Genomic DNA, 22,434 nt, shown 5'->3' on the forward strand with positions numbered 1-22,434 from the left:
ATTCATGGCATTGTCTTTAGATATCTAATTTAGCTTGTAATAATAAATCAGTAACTAAACCATTAAATGCTGACACTGAGCAGATTTTCTGTGTGCTGGGTTTCTTTAGCTGCAAGTGTCCCCAGATGAAAGGCTTGTTTGTTTATTTTTATGTATACAGTGCCGGTCACCAGGAAATAGCTCCTACAAGCATTCAGTGATCAAACCTTCCTAATTCAATTCTTCTCCCAAATATGTTTTATAACATCTGTAACCCCAAAACACTGGAAATCTGGCACTGGCATTCAGAATGCTGTCTTTGAGGTACCGAAGAAGCCATGGCAGATGACTTCATTACCACCAGTAGTGTGTATTTTGTACCTTCAATATCAGTCTTCATGGTCTGAGACAAGTTGTAAGACTTTTATTGCTGTCAAGCTATACAAAATCCTGGTGTCAGGTTCTTAACACTTGGAAAGTAATAACACTCCTTATCTTCTATTAAAAAAACATAGACACTCAGTTTGCTCTAAATAGATTTCCATAGATAAAATACAGAACTTGTAGAGCTGAGGTACTGTTCTCACTAATAGTTGTATGTTTAACACCACCTTGCCGTGAAACCTAAGTCAATTAATCTGTTTCTGTTCCCTGCAAGTGTAAAATAGGATAGCAGTTCACAACCGCGTTCATAAAACTCTTCAGATTAAAAGCACCACGTGTATCTTTCCTGTAAAGGCTGCATAAGAAATCTTCAATGGTTAATATCTTATTTTTACATCATAAGCTTTTATTTCAGCAGGAGTTCATGCTTTCTGTATCTGAAAATGATGCACATAAGTTGCCACCACTGGTCAGGAATGTATACTGAAGTAAAATGAAAATAAAGAGTTACACAGCTTCCTGTGTATAGTTTTGGTACTCTAATAATTGTGATGTATATAAATCTAGAATGTAAAATTAAAAAATAAATTTAGACCTTACAGCATCTTGGTAATAATAGACCAATTAAAATGTTCATAGAATCATAGAATCATTTAGGTTGGAAAAGACCTTCAAGATCATCAAGTCCAACCATCATCCATGCCCACTAAACCATGTTCTGGAGGACCTTGCCTACGCGCTTTTTGAATACCTCCAGGGATGGTGACTCAACCACTTCCCTGGGCAGCCTATTCATAAAGGTAGTGCCAATAAAATATATTATTGTGTTGCCTATTTCTGATAGATGTTGTTAAAATAAGAGGCACCTGCCCTTATGCTGTATAAAATGCTGTGAATACTGTAAAAGCCTAAGACAAATATTAGAAATAAGTCTCCTAGCAAACTGACAGCACAGCTGTCTCAGGCAATCCAGCTACCAGTTACAGACCATGAGGCCATTGTTTGAATTTACTTCCATTTAAGTCCATTAATGAGGACACTGGCAGCTTGCCGGTTGTCCCTGGAGTCCCATCGCGTTAATTCTACCTCAGGCATCAATGGGCTGTGTGCTGTGAATGGAGCATGATCAGTAGTGAGCCCACAAACAGTAGGGAACTCAGTACCTGGGGATGACAAATCTACTTCTGCAGAGTTTGACAGCTTCCACCAAGTCCAGTGAATCTGTGGAAAGGACGTATCCCTCAGACATTAGGTCTGGAAGTACAGAACGTCTTCATATATATACAGCATGTGCATTGCAATTTATTTCCATTGTAACTAAAAATTGGTATGAATTTTGGGTCTCGTTCCTAATAAGTTGACGATTTGAAAGCTACCTGCTGGAGATGAGTTGTTTAATAGTGGGTGGTTGTCTCTGGGGACCTTCCTCAATAAGTACTGATTTGAGCTGTTGTCTTCAAGTCATCAAGCACTCCGAAATTTCCTACATAAATATCTGTTTGTCACGTTTTGGCAAATATTTTAATTAGCTGTGGTACTTACAATCTTACTTATTGTTTGCTTATTAATGATAAGAATATGATAAGGCACAGAAAGTTATCTGAATGCAATTGAAGTTTGGTAGCCATGGTGGACCAAAGAAATAATTAGAGATTCTATTCTCTTCAGACTTGTACAAAATTAGTAATCTATCACTGTGTTTGGTATTCTAGGATGTGATGTCCACGTTCTTCCAGTTTGGGGCTTCCATCCAGCAAGAAGCCATTGTCATGCTGAAAATCATGCAGGATTATGACTGGCACGTGTTCTCTCTGGTGACCACCACCTTCCCTGGATATCGAGACTTCATCAATGTCATTAAGACCACAGTAGAAAATAGTTTTGTGGGCTGGGACATGCAGAACGTCATCATACTTGATACTGCCTTTGGAGATGCCAAGACCCAAATTCAGCTGAAGAAAATTCATTCATCCGTCATCCTGCTATATTGTTCCAAGGATGAAGCTGTCTACATACTGGATGAGGCTCGTTCCCTGGGTCTTACTGGCTATGATTTCTTTTGGATAGTTCCCAGCCTGGTTAGTGGTAACACAGAAATCACTCCCAAGGAGTTTCCTTCAGGACTCATTTCAGCATCTTATGATGAATGGGACTACAGTTTAGAAGCTCGGGTACGGGATGGCCTTGGGATTATTGCCACTGCTGCATCAGCCATGCTGGAAAAATATTCCTTCATTCCTGAAGCGAAAACTAGCTGCTATGGACAGCTGGAGAAAAATGACCGGCCATCTCACACCTTGCACAAGTAAGGCTTATTGGTTTGAGTTTTTTTCCCTACATAATGTTGGTAATTTTCCATTCTATTGCCATTATGTTTCTTAAAGGAGAATATTGGTTTTTGTTAATCCCATCATGCCCTTTATAAAGCAATGATTTCAGATGTTCCAAGGGAACATGCGACAGGACTTGCTGCACTCCTAACTGTGCGCATGGTAATGATGTTATGTGCTGCGGAGAATAAACACTGCTCTGGATCTGATATAGAAGATGACAGAAATTGGTCTTAGAGGGTATGAAGCTGAGTTAAGAAAATCGTTCTGTTGTGTACTTTAACTATGAGGTAAAATTGCCAAAATGCTCTGGAGGCTGTGCCTGAATCACTTGCATCAGCAGGAACCTGGTAACATTTCAGAAGACAAGAGATGTGCGGTGTTAAAGAGGTGTCCCTGGAAATTATAGAAGTATTAGATTAGTTAGGCAGCTTTTATCACCTAATAACTGAAATCTGTCACTTCTGCTTGTGAGGATTTTATTTTTGTCACCTGTACTAGAATAACTGTAAAAATTAATCTGCATTAATCCAAGTTGATATGGATGTTTTCTCAAAACAGTTTGTCATATGGGAACTGCCAAGGTTTAAATCAGGATTCTTTGCTTCCTTTTTTTTTTTTCCTTTTAATTATCCCTTTTAGATGTGGAACTCATGATTACTTCTACCCAAAATGTTGCATAATACATGAATACGTGTCACACAGTAATATATTTCTTTATCTGGTTTGCGAGAGGAAGTAAAGGGAATCTTGCATATTTTTTAATAGCTCTTTACAATATCTCCTATGGAAGCTACTAAGCAGTATTTATGAAATTTGTTCAGACCAAATATTGCAGATGAAGCTCTTTCTACAGAAAAGCAGTATGGAATTGGCACAAGAAGGAAAGTCAGTGCTGTTTTCATACAGGAGATTGTGGAACATTTTTAATCTTCTGAGATGTACATGCATATTTAGATTAGGAGTTGATTGCCATATGATGTCCTGCAACAGTTATTGTTTTCCATGAAAAGGGCATCTTTGTGCACAGCAGCTCTCTTAAAAGCCAAATACTGCCAAATAAAGGGAGTTTAACATTTCATACATGTATTTTATAAACAGTGTGACCAAAGTTCAGAAACTTGCACAGTTCTCCTTAGAGAGGACTTGCCTTCAGTAAGACACTTCCACTTTTTTTGGGTCTCCCCTTTCCTATTTCTAAGCCTCTGCCTCTAAAATTGTACCAATTCACCAGAGGCATTACAGAAAATCAGTGATTCTTTTCCTGCTGCCCCAGTTGCCCCTGGGGAGTGACAGGAGGCAGCACTGGGGTGGCTCTCTGGTCCAGCATGGCTCTGGGAAAGCCATTGCACACACCAGCGTCAGGGCAGAGCAGCTGGGAGGCACTGCTGGGATGACTGGCCTACCCGCACCCTCCCAGGTATGTGACCTACATGAGGTATGTGATCCTCATAAGGTTCTTCTTAATGCATGTGGTGACAATGCCAGATAAAAGCAAAAGCTAATGGCATCCCGTTAACCAAATTCTGTGCCTTAACAGTGGGTTCTGTACAAACAAAGAACTTCACTATGAATATTTGAACTCCAGTTTCTGTGAAAGTTAAATTGTATTCTGTCATCGGAAGTGTTGGTGTTTAAAATACGGTGGTTCAGTTGGAAGGGCCGCAAAAACTTGAACCTGTTTAGAAAAGGACTTCTACCCCATTGTTTTGGTAATACCCTAGTGTAGACTTGACTTAGGTATTCAGTATTCAGCATAAGTTGTCTTTCTTCAAACAATCATTTTTTTCTCATTAAATCTGTATGACTACAAGAATTGGGTTTGTGAGCGTTAGGGCAGTGAGATTAGACTTCACCAGGAGATTCTGCAGTGTGCAGTGCATGATGCACAGAGAAATTATTAATAGGAGAAGTTGTAACACAGTGCACTGTGGTTAATAAAGTCACTTCCCGATGCAAAACACTGAGCTATGAAGTGAGAATATAATTTCTGTACCGGAGATTCTTTGAGCTTCTCCAACACCACAAGAACAAGAAGCAGTCTGTTTTTAATTTAGAAATGTCAGAATTACACTAAAATGAATAAACTTTAAATAGTCCTTCTTATGTAATAAATCCCCAAGACTATTCTTGTCACATATAATCTGCAAGAAAAGCATGTGTATACAAGCATTTAGCAGTGCTAAGTAATCTCTGGGAGTTGACCAGTCTCTCCGTGCCAAGGTGAATTACGTAAATTCATTGTACTTTCTTACCCTCATCACTAAATTGTAGGTTTCTTCCTGCCGTGGTTTAACCCCAGCCAGCATCTAAGCCCCACACAGCCTCTGGCTCACTCCCCCCTGGTGGGATGGGGGAGAGAATCAGAAGGGTAAAAGTGAGAAAACTCGTGGGTTGAGAAAAAGACAGTTTAATAGGTAAAGCAAAAGCTGCGCATGCAAGCAAAGCAAAACAAGGAATTCATTCACTCCTTCCCATGGCAGGCAGGTGTTCAGCCATCTCCAGGAAAGCCGGGCTCCATCATGTGTAACAGTTACTTGGGAAGACAAACGCCACCACTCTGAACGTCCCCCCAGCCTCCTTCTTCTTCCCCAGCTGTATATGCTGAGCATGACGTCATACGGTCTGGAATATCCCTTGGGTCAGTTGGGGTCAGCTGTCCCGGCTGTGTCCCCTCCAACTCCTTGTGCCCCCCCAGCCTCCTCGCTGGTGGGGTGGGGTGAGAAGCAGAAAAGGCCTTGGCTCTGTGTGAGCACTGCTCAGCAATAGCTAAAACATCCCTCTGTTATCAATCAACACTGTTTTCAGCACAAATCCAAAACATAGGCCCATACGAGCTACTATGAAGGAAATTGACTCTATCCCAGCCAAAACCAGCACACTTCCTTATATGACAAATCAATGCCTAAATCGGGGGTTTATTCTGAAATGTTATCTTCACAGTTTCAGGTCACAGATAGTGCTGCTTTGTATTTTAAACTACAAGATAAATGTATTGAGGAGCTAACTTGAACAAAGGATTTTGGAGCACCCTCACAATGAAAAGGGCTGAAGTAATTGTAAACACCTTATGGACCTGGGATCTGCTGTACTGTGCCTCCCTGTTCATGCTGGAAATCAATGCTGGAGAAGTAGGGTTCCACAAAGGGACACTGCTTGCGAGCTCAGGAGCAGAGAATTTAGTGGACAGCAGGGAATAGGCTCTGTAAGGTGATGCTTGAGCAAAGCCAAGCTCAAGAATGGAGCAAAACCCCAGGATTTTTAGACTCCATCTATTATAATGACAGTCTATTTCAGCTTTAAACCCAGTATAGTATTCTAAGGCTGTGCCATAATATCTAATTTGCTTGTAAATGGAGGTTGGTAATGCTTTATGTGCAACTTCCCACATCTAGACAGCGATTTTCATCTCCATTTATGAAGAAATTCTATGTAAAGTAAGCCATGAAGTGAAAGCTCCTCCTCCCTCTTTCTCAAATCCTTTGAGTATTCAATTGGTTTGAAGATATATACTTTTGGAAGCACACAATTTATCCTTCCCCTGTCACTGCAATTCTAAGATGCTTTTATTTGCTTTCTAGACCCAGAAAAAAAATCAGGTTTGCTTTAGTTTTTGGAATGATTTGATCAATGTTCATTTCTGATACACAGGGGAAAACTAGTTTTTCCCTATGAATAAAGGATTTAAAATAAAATACAGGGATCATTTTCAATGCATTATACATATGTATTGATTCAGATAATCTTTTCCCATCTCTGTAAGACCCAGATTCTCCCAAGGCAGAAAAATACTATTGTGTGAAATACTGGCACTAGGACAGCAGGGTAAATAGAATTAGCAGCTCATTACTGCAATGTGAGTTGAACAAATGCTTGCGCTCTCTCAAAAAAGGAAAACATGTAAGCAAACAAGCAGCAAAACAAAATAACCTTGCCAGTCATGGAAAATGCTGCTGCTTTGTGAATAGAAATGCTTCTGCTTTGTCTAGAAGAGTACTCATGTTGTGTGTAAAAGTCATAACCCTGGGAGATACATTTCACAGCAACAACATTTCCAAGCACTCTGATCTGTACAGGGATGGATGGGGATGACAAAGCTGTTACTCTGTTGTCATTATCCTGAAAAGCAAAAAGACATGTCTATCCACAGGTAGTCAGGCATTTACCACATGGTGTTTACATTTAGTTACATTGAGTTTCCAAATACAACCAGATAATATGCAGGATTTAGACGCTCATCTTACTTCTGGTAGTGAAGGTGTAGGACTAGAAAGCTGTGCGAACTGCTCTGGGCAGGCTGTCATTTCATACCCTTCCCAAGCACACTTTCCTTTGTTCGTCATCACCGAGCCAGGGAGCAGGAGCAACGTGAGTGCAGAGGGCCAGGTACAAATGCATTAGTTGCTCCTGCCCTCAGTCACCCTACTTGAAAAACGTGGGGACTCAGTGGGAACAGTATTTTGAAATGTGCTACCCAATGTTGCTGTCTTTCCATGGACAACTGCACGGTTCATTTTCTTGTCGCTGCTGGTCACTTACAGCGTGGCTACAGGACGGCGTCTTCTTCAGAGGGCAAGGGTATATTGTCTCTCTAGTCCTGATAGTCATTCATCAAGTTTAATATTTTGATTCCAGCTTTTAGCAACAACAGATGAAGTTTCCTCTTCTGAGCAAAATCAGGGATTAAATGGACACAATGGTTTGATAAATAATCCAGCAAATCTGTTTAATCTTTTCCTGCATACAGATCAACAGCCAATTTACAGAGGATTTGTTCATTTAAGTTCTGTCAAAAAACTCGGGGAAAAATAAGTATTATTTGCTTTATTGTATGATTGGGGATGTATCATTATTTAACTAATTATATATGAAGCGAAGTGCTTTTTCACTAGTAGCATACTTGCTGTACAGAAAAACAAATGTTATTGACTTTCACCTAAGACTCTCCAGGATATTTTGTGTGTCTTTCCAATTTCGTGATCCCACTGCGGTTTTACTGGAGCCACTGCATGCTCACAGGAGTGCGCTGCGTGCAGGGTGATGATCTGAGACTGTAAACCAAGTTTCAGTAGTCACATACATTGCTTACTTGTTGTGGAGGAAAACAGCTAATTTGAGTATATTTTCAACATTCATTTTTTGGTAACTTTAAAGCTTGAAGAAGTTTCAGCTTCTGCATGCTGCTAGATTTGCTTATTCTTCTCCTTCGCTACTGTGAATGCTGCTCTACAGAAACAAATCCAAATGAGGATGATGCGGGGAGCAGCAGATTTCCAGGGAGGACAGAATATTTAGGCAAGCATCTGCAAATGAGGACCAAGCTGCCAGTCCTAGATTTAATGTTAACAACTGATTTCAGATGTCCTGGATTACAAGAAATTATTATTGTCAACATGAAAAAATGAATGAGAAAAGATATTCAAGACAAGAAAAAAATTTGTCAGTGGCAGGATCCCACTCAGCCTCATTAATTTGTGTAGGGATGCTTTCTGATCAGGAGACCCAGTAGTAGAGTATGGTAGCAATTTGATTGGTACACAGGGATACACAAAGCCTAACTCACTGCTGATGAGCAGATTTTAAACAGTAACAACTAGATACTTGCACTTCTTTTAATTCATGTGCTGTCATTGCCCTCTTCTCTAGTATGAGGGCATTTTCCATATAGCTCATATCAGTTCAGCAGAAATCGAATTGATTAAACTGTTGTCATGTTCTTCCGAAAGTAAAATCAAACTTCACCGGCAGCAAAAGAGGGGTTGTGGAGGAAAACACTCCACCCAAAAGATCCCAATGTGGTGCTGGTTTACTGATGAAGTGATTCAAGAAATTATAGAAAATCTGTATCAGAATTTTCTCCCAGGTTAGGTCAGTTTAGGAAGCAGAAAGTACCAAACAGTTACCACGTTAGGGGCTTTTAGAACATTTTCCCCGTTTTTGTGGTAATTAAAAAAATCTTAAAACAGGAGAACAAGCATGGCCTCTGTTCTGGAGCTGAGCAGAGCCAGCCTTCAGGGCTGAAAGCAGGCCTTGAAATTCAAAATGTAAGTGAAGGTTCTTGGAGACGGAGCTGCTGCAGACACCATCCCCTTGCAGGAAGCCAGACAGGCTTCACGGGGAAGAGTTTGGGATGCTTCTGAGGTGGTGCAGCAAAATGTTAACTATATCAGTGCTTTTTATGAAATGTTATTGCTAATAATATTAACTCACCAAACCTTCTGGTGTTAGTTCTCCCTCCCCTTTGCCCCCCTTTCAGAAGGGCTCCCCAAGAGTTTTGTCGCTTCTCTGGCAGAATTGGGGCAAAGTGACTTTTCCAGACCTAGTGGCAACTAATGCTTTAAGGAGCAGCTGGCAGGAGGTACAAGTAGTTGGCATGCCATTCCTTTTTCACAGTCACTGAGCATATTGTTCCCAAAATTTTATTCATCCGTGCTGGCTCAAGGCCTAGGGAGATACAGCTCCAAAGCAGGGTATCGTTGCAGAGTTATATTCAGGAGAGCGAGGGCTGGGGGAAGTGGAGGAGGAGGACACACGAAGAGGAAGAAGAGGCTCTTTGCGTCACTGCAAAGGATTTGAATTTAGAAAAAAAAAATCCTACATAGCCTAAGATACAAAATTGTATTTAAAAAAAGCTTCACTGTTTGAAAAATGCATTGCTACCTTGTTTAATAGTGATCTATTTCAGACCTATTTCTATATGTATTTCAGGCCACACATTATATATTCTACATTCAGCGTTTCCTGATTTAATTTTATAGATGTTTTTAGGAAATCTGTTTCTTAATGATAATTAATGATATTTGTCTTGGGGTTTCTATTGATAAGTATCTTTCAAATTTCACAGTAGAATCATAGTAAGGAAGTTCAGCAGTTCAGAGCCTGAACAAGATAAAGAAGAAAAGACAAAATTTGGATTCACTCCTGCTTTTTTAGGTATGATCCTGGGTGAATGCCAAGCCCAGACAGGCTGGCTGTCTAGATTATTAAAATGGTTGATGCATACTATTTGGAGGAAAGAGAAATATCACCAGACGACACCTTGGTTGTGAGGCATTTCATCTACTTAAAATCTCAGTTTGGAAATTCCGTCTTTGGGAGAGGAGGGGAAGAGTTTCTTTTATGAAACCTGTATTTCCCTGAGTCTCTGCTGTCTCTCTTCATTGCCTGTGTTGTCACGGATTTTAAACACTGCCCCATGGTGAAGAAGGCACTAAATAAAAAATGATAGTCCCCAGTGATAGTACCTGAGGAATTTATCAAGTTTGATTCTCTGGTCTGGGCTGCAGGATGAGGGCAGGAAACGTGGGTCTGAAGTCGTGTGAAACCTGTATTTCCCTGAGTCTCTGCTGTCTCTCTTCATTGCCTGTGTTGTCACGGATTTTAAACACTGCCCCATGGTGAAGAAGGCACTAAATAAAAAATGATAGTCCCCAGTGATAGTACCTGAGGAATTTATCAAGTTTGATTCTCTGGTCTGGGCTGCAGGATGAGGGCAGGAAACGTGGGTCTGAAGTCGTGGCAGCGAGGAGTCCCACGGGCTTTCTGCTCCCTGCAGCTATCGGGCCGCGTGCTTTATTTTACAGATCTAGTAACTTAGTTATCTTCTTTGGAGGTAGCTTAGGAGTGGTATGTTTTCATTAATGCCTCTGCCTTACCCCTTATATTTTTCCCACCCGGTGATCTGTTTGGGAGCTGCATACTAGGTGAATTTCACACTAATTATAAACCAGCCTGTTATCACAGAGCTGAGTCTGTTCCTGAGCCCAACAAGTCTTGAATTTCTACTTTTAAAAGTCTGAATCTGTATAAAATTATCATTATAAAACAAAAAAGGAAGGAGCAAATATCAGAGCAACCAAAAGAAAGGGCATCTGAGACAGCCTGCGCTTCCTGTCTCTGAACTTGCTTTTAAAACCACGGGACGTTTGCTGAGGGTGTTTGCACGACCCGTTTGGTTTCTAAAAGCGTAATTCCTGTATGGTGCGCAGCCCCCCCGGCCGGCTCTCCCCCTGCACCCCGCTGCCCCTCCAGGGTGCCCCTGGTGCTTTGCTGGGCTGGAGCTTGGAGCAGTTTCTCCCGTCATCAACCTCGCACCTGCCAGAGTGAAGGTTTTAAAGGTAACCCTGGGAATTCAACATGTGTCCGCCCCCCCCCCCCCCCAAATCTAGCAATTTATTTATTGCTAGATGCTGTAATGTTATGAAAAGAGTTTAGTGAAGAAGAAGGCTTAAACCTTGGCAGGGGAGAAACCAAAAGACCTTTCTGTAGGAAAAGCAGCTGTTGTTACTAATTGTGTTCAGTTACACAACTTGATCCTAGCGCAGACAGTTTCACATTTGTATTTCAGTGGATAGATGGAAAGAAAATAAATGTGAAATAGCGCAAAATGGAGAAAACATCAAAAGAAAGTTTGGAGGGGGGAAGAGGAAATTTTTTTACAGTATTAGCTTTGGTGAGAGTTTTTTTTTGTCGTATGTGTAATAATTAGCACAACTACATTGTATGTATTATTTTTAAGGGATCAATTAATTATAAAGTTTTCATTTATTGCATTGCTCCAAGGACTTCCTGGGGCAGTGTATGTACATGCATGCAATTGCTAGCTTTTAAAATCCAGGTCTTTTCTAGAAGCCCTGAATTTTTACACATTTGTAAAAGTATTTTCTTACACATGACATGTTTTTAATGCTGTGATCCTTCCATCTTTCTAGAAAAGTATTTCAGTCTTATTTTAAGCATAAGTAGACCTGCCTGGCCTCAGGAAGTGCAGAGTGCTGCTGCTTCAATGCGTAGACTAGTTTTGTCCCATCTCTACAGCAGCGCTTCTTCCTGGTTGTGCAACGCTTTTGAGGGATGGTTCCAGATTGTATTCCTTATTTTTGACTTATTTCTAGCCCATGTATCTCAAAAATCTGCATTTCCCTTGCCTTCTGGCCAGGGGTTTCCCTCAGCTTGGCTTTCCCCTGGAGAAGCCAGTTGATTCAGGGACTTGTTCATACGCTGTTGCCCGTGGCAAAAGTTAACGTGAGAAGGAGAAACAAGGTGCTAAGTCTCTTGGCTCTCTACTTTTAATGGGTGACCAGGAGTAAGCTCAGCTTTCTCTAAGGGAGAAAGAGATTGTAAAGTAGTGCTGCAGGGTCTTCTGGGCCACAGGTAGGTGGGCATGAAAGTGCCCATCCTGAGGACATGAATATTTGGGAGGATGCTCCCTGTCTGGCATCCCAGAGATACAGCATGTGGAGGGTACTGCTGGGTGGGGACCTCCCTGAGACCATCGCTGGTGAGGTTCCGGAGTCGACATCGCACCTGCTTCGGTTTCGCAGGATTGCTCTCCTGTGCAGTCTTGCGCTTTCATTCTGTCGCTGTTTGTTTTCTCACTTCCCCCAAAGAAATTTATGAAGCTGGGGCTAGGATTGATCTTTGTTTGAGACAAGGTGATCTCTATAATTTACATAGTTTTTTTTCCTTAAAATAATGCCCACCATAGAATCCACTAAACCTTCTTGCTTTTGCTCTCAAATCCTTGCATTTATTACAGGAACACCTGTGTATCTTGCATATGTGTATGTACATATAGATGGTAAACATCAAAAGAAATCCCATAGCTTACAGACATGTTTCCTGTTGTATAACACAGAAGCAGAAAGTCTCAAAGATTCTGCTCCAGGAGTGGTCACGGCTTTGCTGGAGTTTCAACTGTTTTCACACAGTATAGGAAATCCTTACCAAACACCTTATGGGCAAAGAAGGTCCATGTCTTCTGTAAGGAAACTGGCCAGAAAGGTGCCTCTGTTTCAGCAAAATTGTATCCTAGCAAATGGTCTTCTAAAAACTGAGGTCTGATCCTTTTGGCAAAATCTTCCCCATTTATTAATGGAAATTAGAGTCAATGAAGTTGTGATATAATATTTACAGCGTAGGAAAACCCACTTTATTCAAATATGTTCTGTCTTTCTGGGTAGAGTCAAAATTTTGACATGGGTAAATATTGCACAGTTTTGGCATTAATCTGAAGCTTTATCTGAATTACTTGATCTTTCTGAGTCTATAAAAATTAAGTTGGAAACCTTGAGAGCAGTTTGTAACCTTGGTGCTTCAAAGGCTTGCTGTATATACAACAGGAACAGAGTTCTGCTGTGGTGTTTCAACACTTCTCTTTTCAGTCTTGTTGGGGAAGGTGACAAGCAAAAAAGAATTGTATAAATTGTATAATTGTATAGAGAGTGTTTTGAAATATATAGTGCAGGCTTGGTTCTTAGCATGATAAAAACCTGTTTTGGATTCAGTGTGAGGTTAACTTCTGCCCCCCCCCCCCCCCCCATTTTTCATACATGTATCACTTGCGGAATCTTAGTCACAAACTTAAGTTTGCAAAAGTTAATTAAGACTTCAGTGTCATAATACAGTTACAAGGCCTCCTGCTATCATGTCTTTGCAAAGGTTATGGCATTAATGAAGTATGAAAGCAGATTAACTACTAATCCAAGGTGTACGCTGCAAGCTCAAATAATCAAGCACCTCATTTACTTAAGAACAGGAATATGCAATTCCAAAACTACTTCAGAAATATATTTTGACCAATTCAGAAGCCAAAGACATGTTGCACAGAATTAATCTTGGGCAAACTTAAAACTCTGTAAGAATAAAATATAATACAAATACTTTCTTTTCCTCCCTCTTCTTAACCAGGAACAGAAAAGCACATGGTTGTTTTTTTGTAGAGACAAGCAGTTTAGGATCTTGGCCAGTAAAAGCAGAGCAGGACTTCTGTCCTTTGTGGAAGAAAAATGACAATTCAAAAGGGAATGTAGATTGTAGGCATTGGTTTCTGAAGAACACAGGCAGCTGATGAATTCCATACAGAAGAGTGTGCTTGGGAAAACAAGAATCTCTTTGAAGTTCTTTTTTATTGCTGCAATTTGAGAAACTGGGGTAGTTCAAACTGCGTCATTCACTGATACCTTTGTATATGAGTCAGACAATATAATTTTAAGAGAATTTACAGATTAGGGACTTTTTTTTTTTTAACTTGCAAAATGTGTTTCACTACTAAATGGCTGGTAAATTCACACAGTTTAAAGATACACACTAAGTTCAGTTTTTCAGTTTAGATTTGTGGTTCATCTTTCTTTCTGGAACACTTGAGCATCACTGCAGCTACAGTACTGCATCTTGTGATGGCCCTTGACTATCAGCTTCTGGGCTAGGGCATTTACATATTAATTCCAAAATATGATGAATGGTGTTTGAAATCTGGAGTAGTGATCCTACCAGGCTAAGTAAAAGAAGGGTTCAATTCAAGTCAACTCAAGCTGACTCAAGAGTCACCAACGGCTACATAATTAAAAACTCAACTGGGCACAAAAGCCTGATGTAGTACAGCATGTGTTATTTGTGGTCCAGCCCTTAAGAGGAGACAAAATGCTCGGCTTTCAGTTTTATTGAAATGAGGTGATTTCTGCCCTGCCCCGTAAGACGATGTGTTCATTGTGGGGGGGGGTTATTTCATGTGTATGAATTGGGAGGCAACCTTTGAAGGAGGGTGCAGAAATACAAATACAAGTAGCGCATGTTTTCACAGTATGTCATTGTTTTCCCCTTGTGGTGACTTCCTGGGCATTTTATTCCTTGGGTCACAATGCATTTGATTTTCAGCAGTGAGCGAACGTTATGCTGGTTTCTTACATGTATGCACAAGTAAATTCTTTTTGGTGGTTTGCCACCTCCTCTCAAGGTGGCAAACAAGCTTTTTATTCCCAAGTAAGCTCTTTCAGTGCTGGATGAAAAATGTAATATACGGGAAATTAGTTCAACTAAAAAGCAAAGTTCTGCCAAGGGGAAAATTTTCACGCCGAAAGTCTGTCACAAAATATGAGTTATTACAATGGGTGAATTTACAAATTGCTGTCAAACTGGTGCTGAATGATGTTAATATGACTGTTTAGGGCAGTGTACATTTAATTATTAACAGCTATGATACAATGCCATTATTTCTTCTGGGTCTATATACTTCTATTTAGTGTGCTTCTGCTATTGAGATTTTCACGCAGTTATGTCAATACAAAGCCTTGTCCTTTGAATATGAAGTGAAGAATTTTGTCTATGTCAGATTCACTGGGAGACCATGCTATTACTACTGCTACAAACCACACCCCCCAAAAAAAAACCCCAACCACCCAAACAAACTTATAAACCAGTACCAGTTTCTTGTGGGTAAAACATTATAAAGCAATGTATGAAGAATAGTTTATGAACTATGTATGAAGAACTTTAACATACTTCAAAACACATCTGTCTGTGGGATGGAATGATATTGGTGTTGAGTTGAATTCCAGAAGAAGAATACTTAGGTGAAAGGTTGGACTGAATTTCTTTCAATGAAATACACTGGGATTCAGTGCAATTCAATGCAATTAACTTCAGACCACGGATATGGGGTGGAGGGCACATTATCTTCTGGAAGTGCCATGGGATCTCCAGGATTTTGAATTGCAGTTTTACCTCTCACCTGTGGGATAGCCCTGTCAGGCTCACATTGACAGTCTGGAGTTTTGATTTTTTCAACATGACCAAAGAACACCAATGCAAATACAAGCCTTTTACTCTCTTCCCTTTCTTCCCTGATTTTCTTAGGTGATGGAATTTCAGATAATGTATAAAATGATAGATTTTTTCAATATCACAGTCCAGGGAGCTTGACCTGTATACTGTGGTAGTTCAGACTCTCGGCAGTAAGTTCCCTGTATTTGCACTTTAAATAAAAACTGCAGTTTCTCATCACTCTTTCTGACCCTGGAGCAGTGGAAACAATCTGTTCTCACTGAGAAACACTGAAGCTATGTGTAACTGGAGCAAATATAAATATGGATTTATGTTATAAGTCTGTGGAAAATTTTGAGAGAAAATTGGTTTTGAGTTGAGTTGAAAGTCAAGTTTGTTAGATGACCAGAATACCGACATTTCTAAATCAACAAAAGGACAATGCTTTGGAAAAGAGGGTTCAATGGTGAATGGAAAGCAACAGTTAGACATTAAAAACTATGCATACTAATTAGGAAATGGAAAAAGTCGGTAGACTATATCAGAATTGGTATAAACACAATAAGGAATTTAAGACCTTCGGGGCAGATCTATGGCTAGAAAAGCTATAGGACTCTGTAGAGTTGAAGGATGTCTCTAAGGTGAATGAATAGCGTACTAAGATCCCTACCCCAGGGTAGATCAGGTCCACTGCAGTGTCTGGCTGCTGAGCACTTCTGGCGCGTGGCTGGTGTTCGTGGAGCCACCTGCAGTGTTATTCACTAGAGTTCATAAGTGTTCCTCAATGGCACAGTCCAGGTCAGAGCAATGACTCGGTAGAGATGATGTAATCATTGCTAATGACAGGATTGCTTATAAGATAGTAGTATTCTCTCCTTAAAACATTTGGGTTAGTGTGGCAAAACAGGAGAATGGAGAAAGCAAGCAGCAGTACTGTGGCACATCTTAGGAGAGGTACCTCTTGTTGTAGCACTGAGTAATGTCCTTCTGTTGACATAAATTCATACAAATTCCTTTGTAGCTGAACAAAGACCCTGTGGTAAATAAACAATTTTATTGATTCAATGCCTGAACTGGTAAGTCTAAAGGCAGGAAATTTAGGATTGAACCGACATTTCCAACGAAATTTTAAAAATCCTTCTTCCTCCTGTATATTTTATTCTGATTCCCTCTAATATTTTTTCCATTCAAAGTGCTAATTAGTTTACATAACTTTTGAACACCACTGAAAATTAACCTAAATACAAAAAAGTTTAAAACTTTTGAAATTACTGAAGTGAAATATTATCAATCCCTTCAAAGTTTTCATGTCTGGTTTTGACTGAAGGCATTAGTGGAATTTATCCAAGTGTCACAAAGACACTGTGTATAGCTACAGCGTTGGGAAGGGCTGACAGGACTCTTGGAGGTCTAAACAGGTGAAGCCAGAGTAGATGCACTTACCTCTCAGTATTATGCTAGTGAGACAACAGTATAGTTTTACATACAGAGCTGATGTAGACATGTTTAAAATGGTTCTGAAAACCTGGTCAGGTTGTGCAAAGTGCCAGAAAGATTATTCATGGAGTATACATGTCATACATAATGTGGAAGCTGCTTTAAAAATCATGTCTGCATTTTAAAACTCTTATGTAAAAAATATTTTGCTTTGTCTTCTGCTATGGACTGCCTTGAAATGCTCAGAGTTCCCATTCTGCAAATGTAGCCTTTTTACAGCATTAACAGGATTTGGTGCATGTATTTCATCAGTGGTTCTGATGACTGAACTAGCTTGCTCATTAACTGCTGGACAGCTCATTAATTTTACAATGAACTTTTTTTCCTTGCCTTCTAGGTTTATGATGAATGTGACTTGGGAAGGTAAAGATTTGTCCTTCACAGCAGATGGTTATCAGGCACACCCCAGGCTGGTGGTGATAGTACTGAACAACGATCGCGAATGGGAAAAGGTGAGCATTACCTCTGGGTAAAAGCCACGAGAGGAGATAGGAGGGACTTGGTAGAACCCTATTAATGACAAGTAGACAGATTAATGTCATGGATGTCAATGATGATATTCTGCTGTAGCAGGTTTGTCACAACAATTCAGAAAAGATAATTTTACCTTATTCCAAGTAGATCTAAGGAGTTTTAACAGGGAGAGCAACATATCAGTAAGATAAGCCACGTGGATTTCAGAAGATTTCTGTGAAACACGCCTTGCATTGCTGCTTACAATTTAGTAAAATAAAGTGGATAACTGAAAGATCTCCAGAAACTTGGGCCTTAACTACCTAAATTTCTATGGATTTGTATATCTTGACAACTCCAGTCCTTTTATTTGCTTCGTTTTTTATTCTTTGACAGATTTTAGAGTAAAAGTAAACTCTTTTTTTTTTTTTTTTTTTTTTTTAAACTCTGAAATTCCTGTTGAATTGGAGGACAATCCCTATAACATTTTCCTAAAAAATTCAGACTCTTGACTTGTGTTCTCCTGGTAGGCAAGTGATCTCCATAAACCTCTATACAGACTAGAAGGAAAAGTGTCTTAATAACAGGGCTAATCATATATGCAAGTAATAAAAGAAAAAGTTTATCATGAGCGTTTTTTCCTTAAACCTCCCACCTCAGGTCCCACCTCAGCCTGTGATTGTTTTGGCTCTGCGTTTTGCAGGTTATCTGTGGTCCCATGATTTAAAAACAGGGGACCTTAGAAACTGTTTGCGATCTGAGACAAGGAAAAAATACACCTGTATCATCCACCAGTTTTATTTTAAAAAATAAAATCATAAAACATGATCCTGCATTATCTAAATTGCTGCTGTAATCTATGAACTCCTTTTCTTATAGTTTTAGGATCCCATAAAATCAACTTGAAACTCCAGTTTGCAAGACTGCAAGACTCTTCATGATGTTGAATAATAATGACAAAATAAGAATTACTGAAGGACATCTCAGTAAATATGCTAGTCACGCAAAACCACAGAGAGTAGTCCTAGATTATGCTATGTATTTATGTTCATTTGATGCAAATTTAATTCTCTGGATAAATTTAATCCTATCCAAATGTGTCAATCTGAATCTTTGGAGGAATCTTTTGCTCAGTAACCATTATGAAAATTTCTTACCCTATTTTAAAATTCTTCAACAGTCTGCATGTCATATATAATATTCTGGAAGAAAATATTATACTACTTGGGGAATATTAGTATGATGCACCAAAGGGAGAAAATGGTTGGAAAGGCAGCCAACAATGCTTATGGTATAACAATTTCCTACACTTTGTACCTTGAAACTTCTCTAAAGTGACCATTCAAAGGACAAGGGGAGACAGGTTTGATGTTTTTGAAAAATACGCTAACAGCAGCAAAGAAACGCTAGATATATGAACTGATATTATTTCCAAGAAATAACTTGAGTCTGTTTTAACCTTCGTGTGACTCCCCTGTCAGAGAACGGAAGATTTGGTGCAGGTTTTGCCGTATCTGACTGTGCATGTTGTATGGCAGCAGTGCACGCTCCACCTGCTGCGCTGGGCTACAAGACTCTCTGTAAGCTGATGCTTGCGTTGCCTGTGCACAGTTTTCCATCTGATAAATCCCTTCCTGCTCATTGTGTTTGAGGGGCTTCTAGGAGGAAGAAAAGAGTGCCTGAAGGGAGGCTCCCGCCCAGAAAAAAATGTATGCATCTGCTCCTAGCCGCCCCTTTGCCTTAGAGCCCTTTTGGTAGCAGGCCAGACTTCGGTAGAGACAGCCTGCCCCTAGCTGCAGCTTTCGTTTCTCTATCATAGGACTATGGGAAGGGAGCCAGGTTTAATTATGTCAGAGGGGAGAAGTGAAAGGCGGCCAAGAACGGGCTGTCACCACCAGAATTATTCTTCTGACCACAAGCTGATCCCTGCCTCTGTGGATGAAGACAAATAAACTGACTAATCAATTGTCCTGGCAAGCTGGATGTAGCTCTCAGCTATCTCGGAGCACCCCACATTTATATCAGCAGAGCGTCACAGAAATAATAGCACCGTTCCTCTGACTTAGAGACATGAGGAGGCCCTTGCCCACTCCCTGGTTTATTTGAACATCTCTCTAGTGTCATCTTGACAATCTTTCCAAGTTGCATTTCTCACCCCATATCTCTTAGCCGATTTCTTTCTCCTTGTTCCTTTCTCCTTGCGCTGTTTTGCTCAGTTTCAAACCTGTCAAAGTTACTCATCTGAGATCTAACATTTCCTGCTCTGAGTTTCCAGACAGGCGCATGCTTTTACTTCCAGTTACAGCATTGCAATGAGTATCACAGAATTGTTTTACTGAGTCTTATTAAATATCCTCAATTCTATGTGGAAAACATCGAGTCTTAGATTCTAATTAAATTATTTACTCATGAAAAACTGACAATTCAACAGCCTGCTAATCCTTGTAATGTAACTAAGGTACATAGAAATTGCGAGTAGCTACTTTATTATTTATGTCAGAAAGAGTAATTGTGATTTATGTGAAGATTTTTTTACCCAGTATTCTCCTGAAAATACAAGACTTAAAACTCAATTTTCTTTGGTTTTAGTATAATAATAGTCTGCTTTTACTTAAACACAATTTTTCCTTGGTCTCAAAATTTATATACTTGACTCGAGGCTTGAGGTTATAGAAAATCCATTCAACCATAGCTGAAGACCATACATCTTACCCCTAGGAAAATAAGTTCCTTTTCCTTTACAAATGACTCAGTATCAAAACTTTGAAGTGGTAACTTCACATGTAAATGGGGTTGACTGAGGGATTTGTCAGATTATCAGATTCTGAAAAAAGCTGGTTGAATGGTAATAGTTTGAAGACTGAAAATCACTTTTGGGCTTGTTCAGCAGGCATCCAGCAAGATATTTTGACAGATCCTAAAGCAGCTACTCAAACTTCTGACATCAACATTCATATTCTTGCTGCTAATCTTGACAGGCAGAGGGACTGCTGTTCTCAGGCAAGAGATTTTTAAGAAGACAAGTTTAATGTGCTTGTTTCAGTGAAACTTGGTAAATTTGCCAGAGTTAACAGTGTTGCCCAAATATCACCAAAGCGCTGCAGGAACACTGTGCTAGTGCTAAAAAATCCTCAGAGGTCCAGCAGTACCAGCTGCAACTCCCCCATTAAGCTTATCTCAGTGGTGTGTGACCTGGGTGTCCCACGCAGCCCATTACCTTCACTGAGTTGCAAACTTCACAGTCTGTTAGTCTGTCTTTCTTTTTTTTTTTTTTTTTTTAAATGTAGAAATAAAACCAATCAATCCAGTATTAAAATCATATACTAGAATATAATTAGCAGGGCAAAATTAGGTGGTTCAATTAGCTGTGCATATCATGTATGTTAAGTAAGGTAGGGAGGTCTGTATAGCATTTAAAGATGAGTGTATTCCATGTGTAAAGGTGAGTTCCAGGATAAAACCAATTTTTACTGGTGCTCCCAGATAGATACAGATAAAATTACCGTGGTGGTCTGTGTTCTGGGTGAATTTGTGAGATATAAGTGTCCTACACATTTGTGGCCAATGAATTTTTACAAGAAGCAAGAATAACAGGTACTACATGGCACAATTGCTAGTTAAATGCCATTGCAAGAACTGTTACTTATATCCAGGTTTATTCTAAACATAACCAATCATCTTTAACTTTCTATTAATGCAGGATTTAATGTATAACTTAATTTTGCTCTGATTAACTAGCATATGCCAGGTTTACAAGCTCCGTGTGAGGTTGTACACATTTGTATCTAAGTAGGAATGAGTGGGCAGAGGGTGCGTGATTCCTGCCTGGAATAAATGAACCAAGGTCTTCACAGAGAGCTCCATCTGGCTACTAACATCTACCGTCATGTAGCCGAGAAAAGACAATTATCTTATCTAATAATATAGCTGAAACTTCACTGGACAAGAACTGAAAAACCTAACATTCAGTCAGATTTCTGACAGCTTTTTGTCAGAGTACTGTGATAATAAAAAGTAACCAAGATAGTATAGGGTAGTTTCTTGAGAAATCTCAGTTGATTTAAGAGAAGGGGTAATGACAGCTGAAGGATCCTGATGCCTCATGGTAGACATTCCCTAGAAGTTGTGAAGAAATGCAGATATTTTAACTAGAAATTGCATGATCTAATAATCCATTTGCTGGTATATCTTTTGTCAGCAGCTCTGTGGCCTAACATGATATATTTTCTTGGCCCATAGCAGAAACAGCATGCTTTTTTAACATCTGTTGGGTTGTTATTTTCCTTGTTCCATCCTTGTTGCTTAGCGTACTTAGTTGTCCTGTAAATATGCCTATCCTGACACTGTCGAGAGAAAATTGCATATTGTTTCTGTATCAGTGAGCTTTTACTTAGCCTAAAGGCCTTTCCTTTGACCTTTACTGTACTGAATTGTTTGAATTGCACCAATTATTATGTAGCATTTCTTAAATCCCGTATTCCCAAGGAGGATGGTTCTCTCCTCTCTGCTGCTGTAAAGGAATCGCAGCTACCGTGGAAAGTGGTGGTAAAATGTGCTTTGCTCCTGTTCTTTACAGCTAATACTAGAGAGGAGATTAAAGAGTAGGAAGACTTTCAGGGCAGCTCTTCCTCTCTAGAGCTAAAGGTATGGCTGGCTGAACATTTCTGGAGAGCTGTAAGATCTTCACTGGGTGCAGAGGAGACGAAAGGTCTTCCCTCACTGGGAGGTGGAGGAACGGGCTGTCAATTTGTTTAGCTCTTTTCCTTTCTAATGACATAATCAACTCATAAAATGGCTTCTCTGGCATGAGTTTGAACTCTTGTGCTACACAGAGTTATTTGGGACATTTCCCGGTACCAAAACTATACCAACCACTGAGGATTTGGTGAGTGCTAATTACTAATTCTGTATTGAAAAATGAGGCTACAGGAGGTGGTAGCTTTTCTTTCTCCTCCTGTTTGTTTATAATCTGTCTGGGTACTGTGTTTTTCCTTTGAGCCCTGCTGGTTGCAGTATTGGTGCCTTCCTGTCAGCATAAGGAGCAGCCATGAGGGAAGAGCGGTACATTTGCATACCCCATATGAGATTTTGCAGCAAATTCTGAAAACTTCAAAGTCTTTAAATGGATGTCTTCAAACCACCCAGGACTGTAAAACACTCCCTATTAATAAGACATGAAAGCGCTCGCATCGCATTTTGTCATTTAAATTTAGAGTGTCATTGTGAAATATGGACCTTCAGAAACACAAAG

At 39.8% G+C, this 22,434-nt stretch overlaps 1 protein-coding gene across 6 annotated transcripts in view; it reads left to right on the top strand.

Moving 5' to 3' along the window:
* Window positions 1-22,434, top strand: part of GRIN2A (glutamate ionotropic receptor NMDA type subunit 2A) — a 197,431-nt gene that overhangs the window by 105,310 nt on the left and 69,687 nt on the right. For all 6 annotated transcript variants that reach the window (XM_030002000.2, XM_030001999.2, XM_030001998.2 and 3 more), the window contains 2 exons: window positions 2,076-2,668; window positions 17,068-17,182. In XM_030002000.2, coding sequence (XP_029857860.1) covers window positions 2,076-2,668; window positions 17,068-17,182 — 708 coding nt within the window. The remainder of the gene's footprint in view (window positions 1-2,075; window positions 2,669-17,067; window positions 17,183-22,434) is intronic.

Source organism: Aquila chrysaetos, chromosome 25, assembly GCF_900496995.4.
Source record: "Aquila chrysaetos chrysaetos chromosome 25, bAquChr1.4, whole genome shotgun sequence".
Taxonomy (NCBI): Eukaryota; Metazoa; Chordata; class Aves; order Accipitriformes; family Accipitridae; genus Aquila; species Aquila chrysaetos.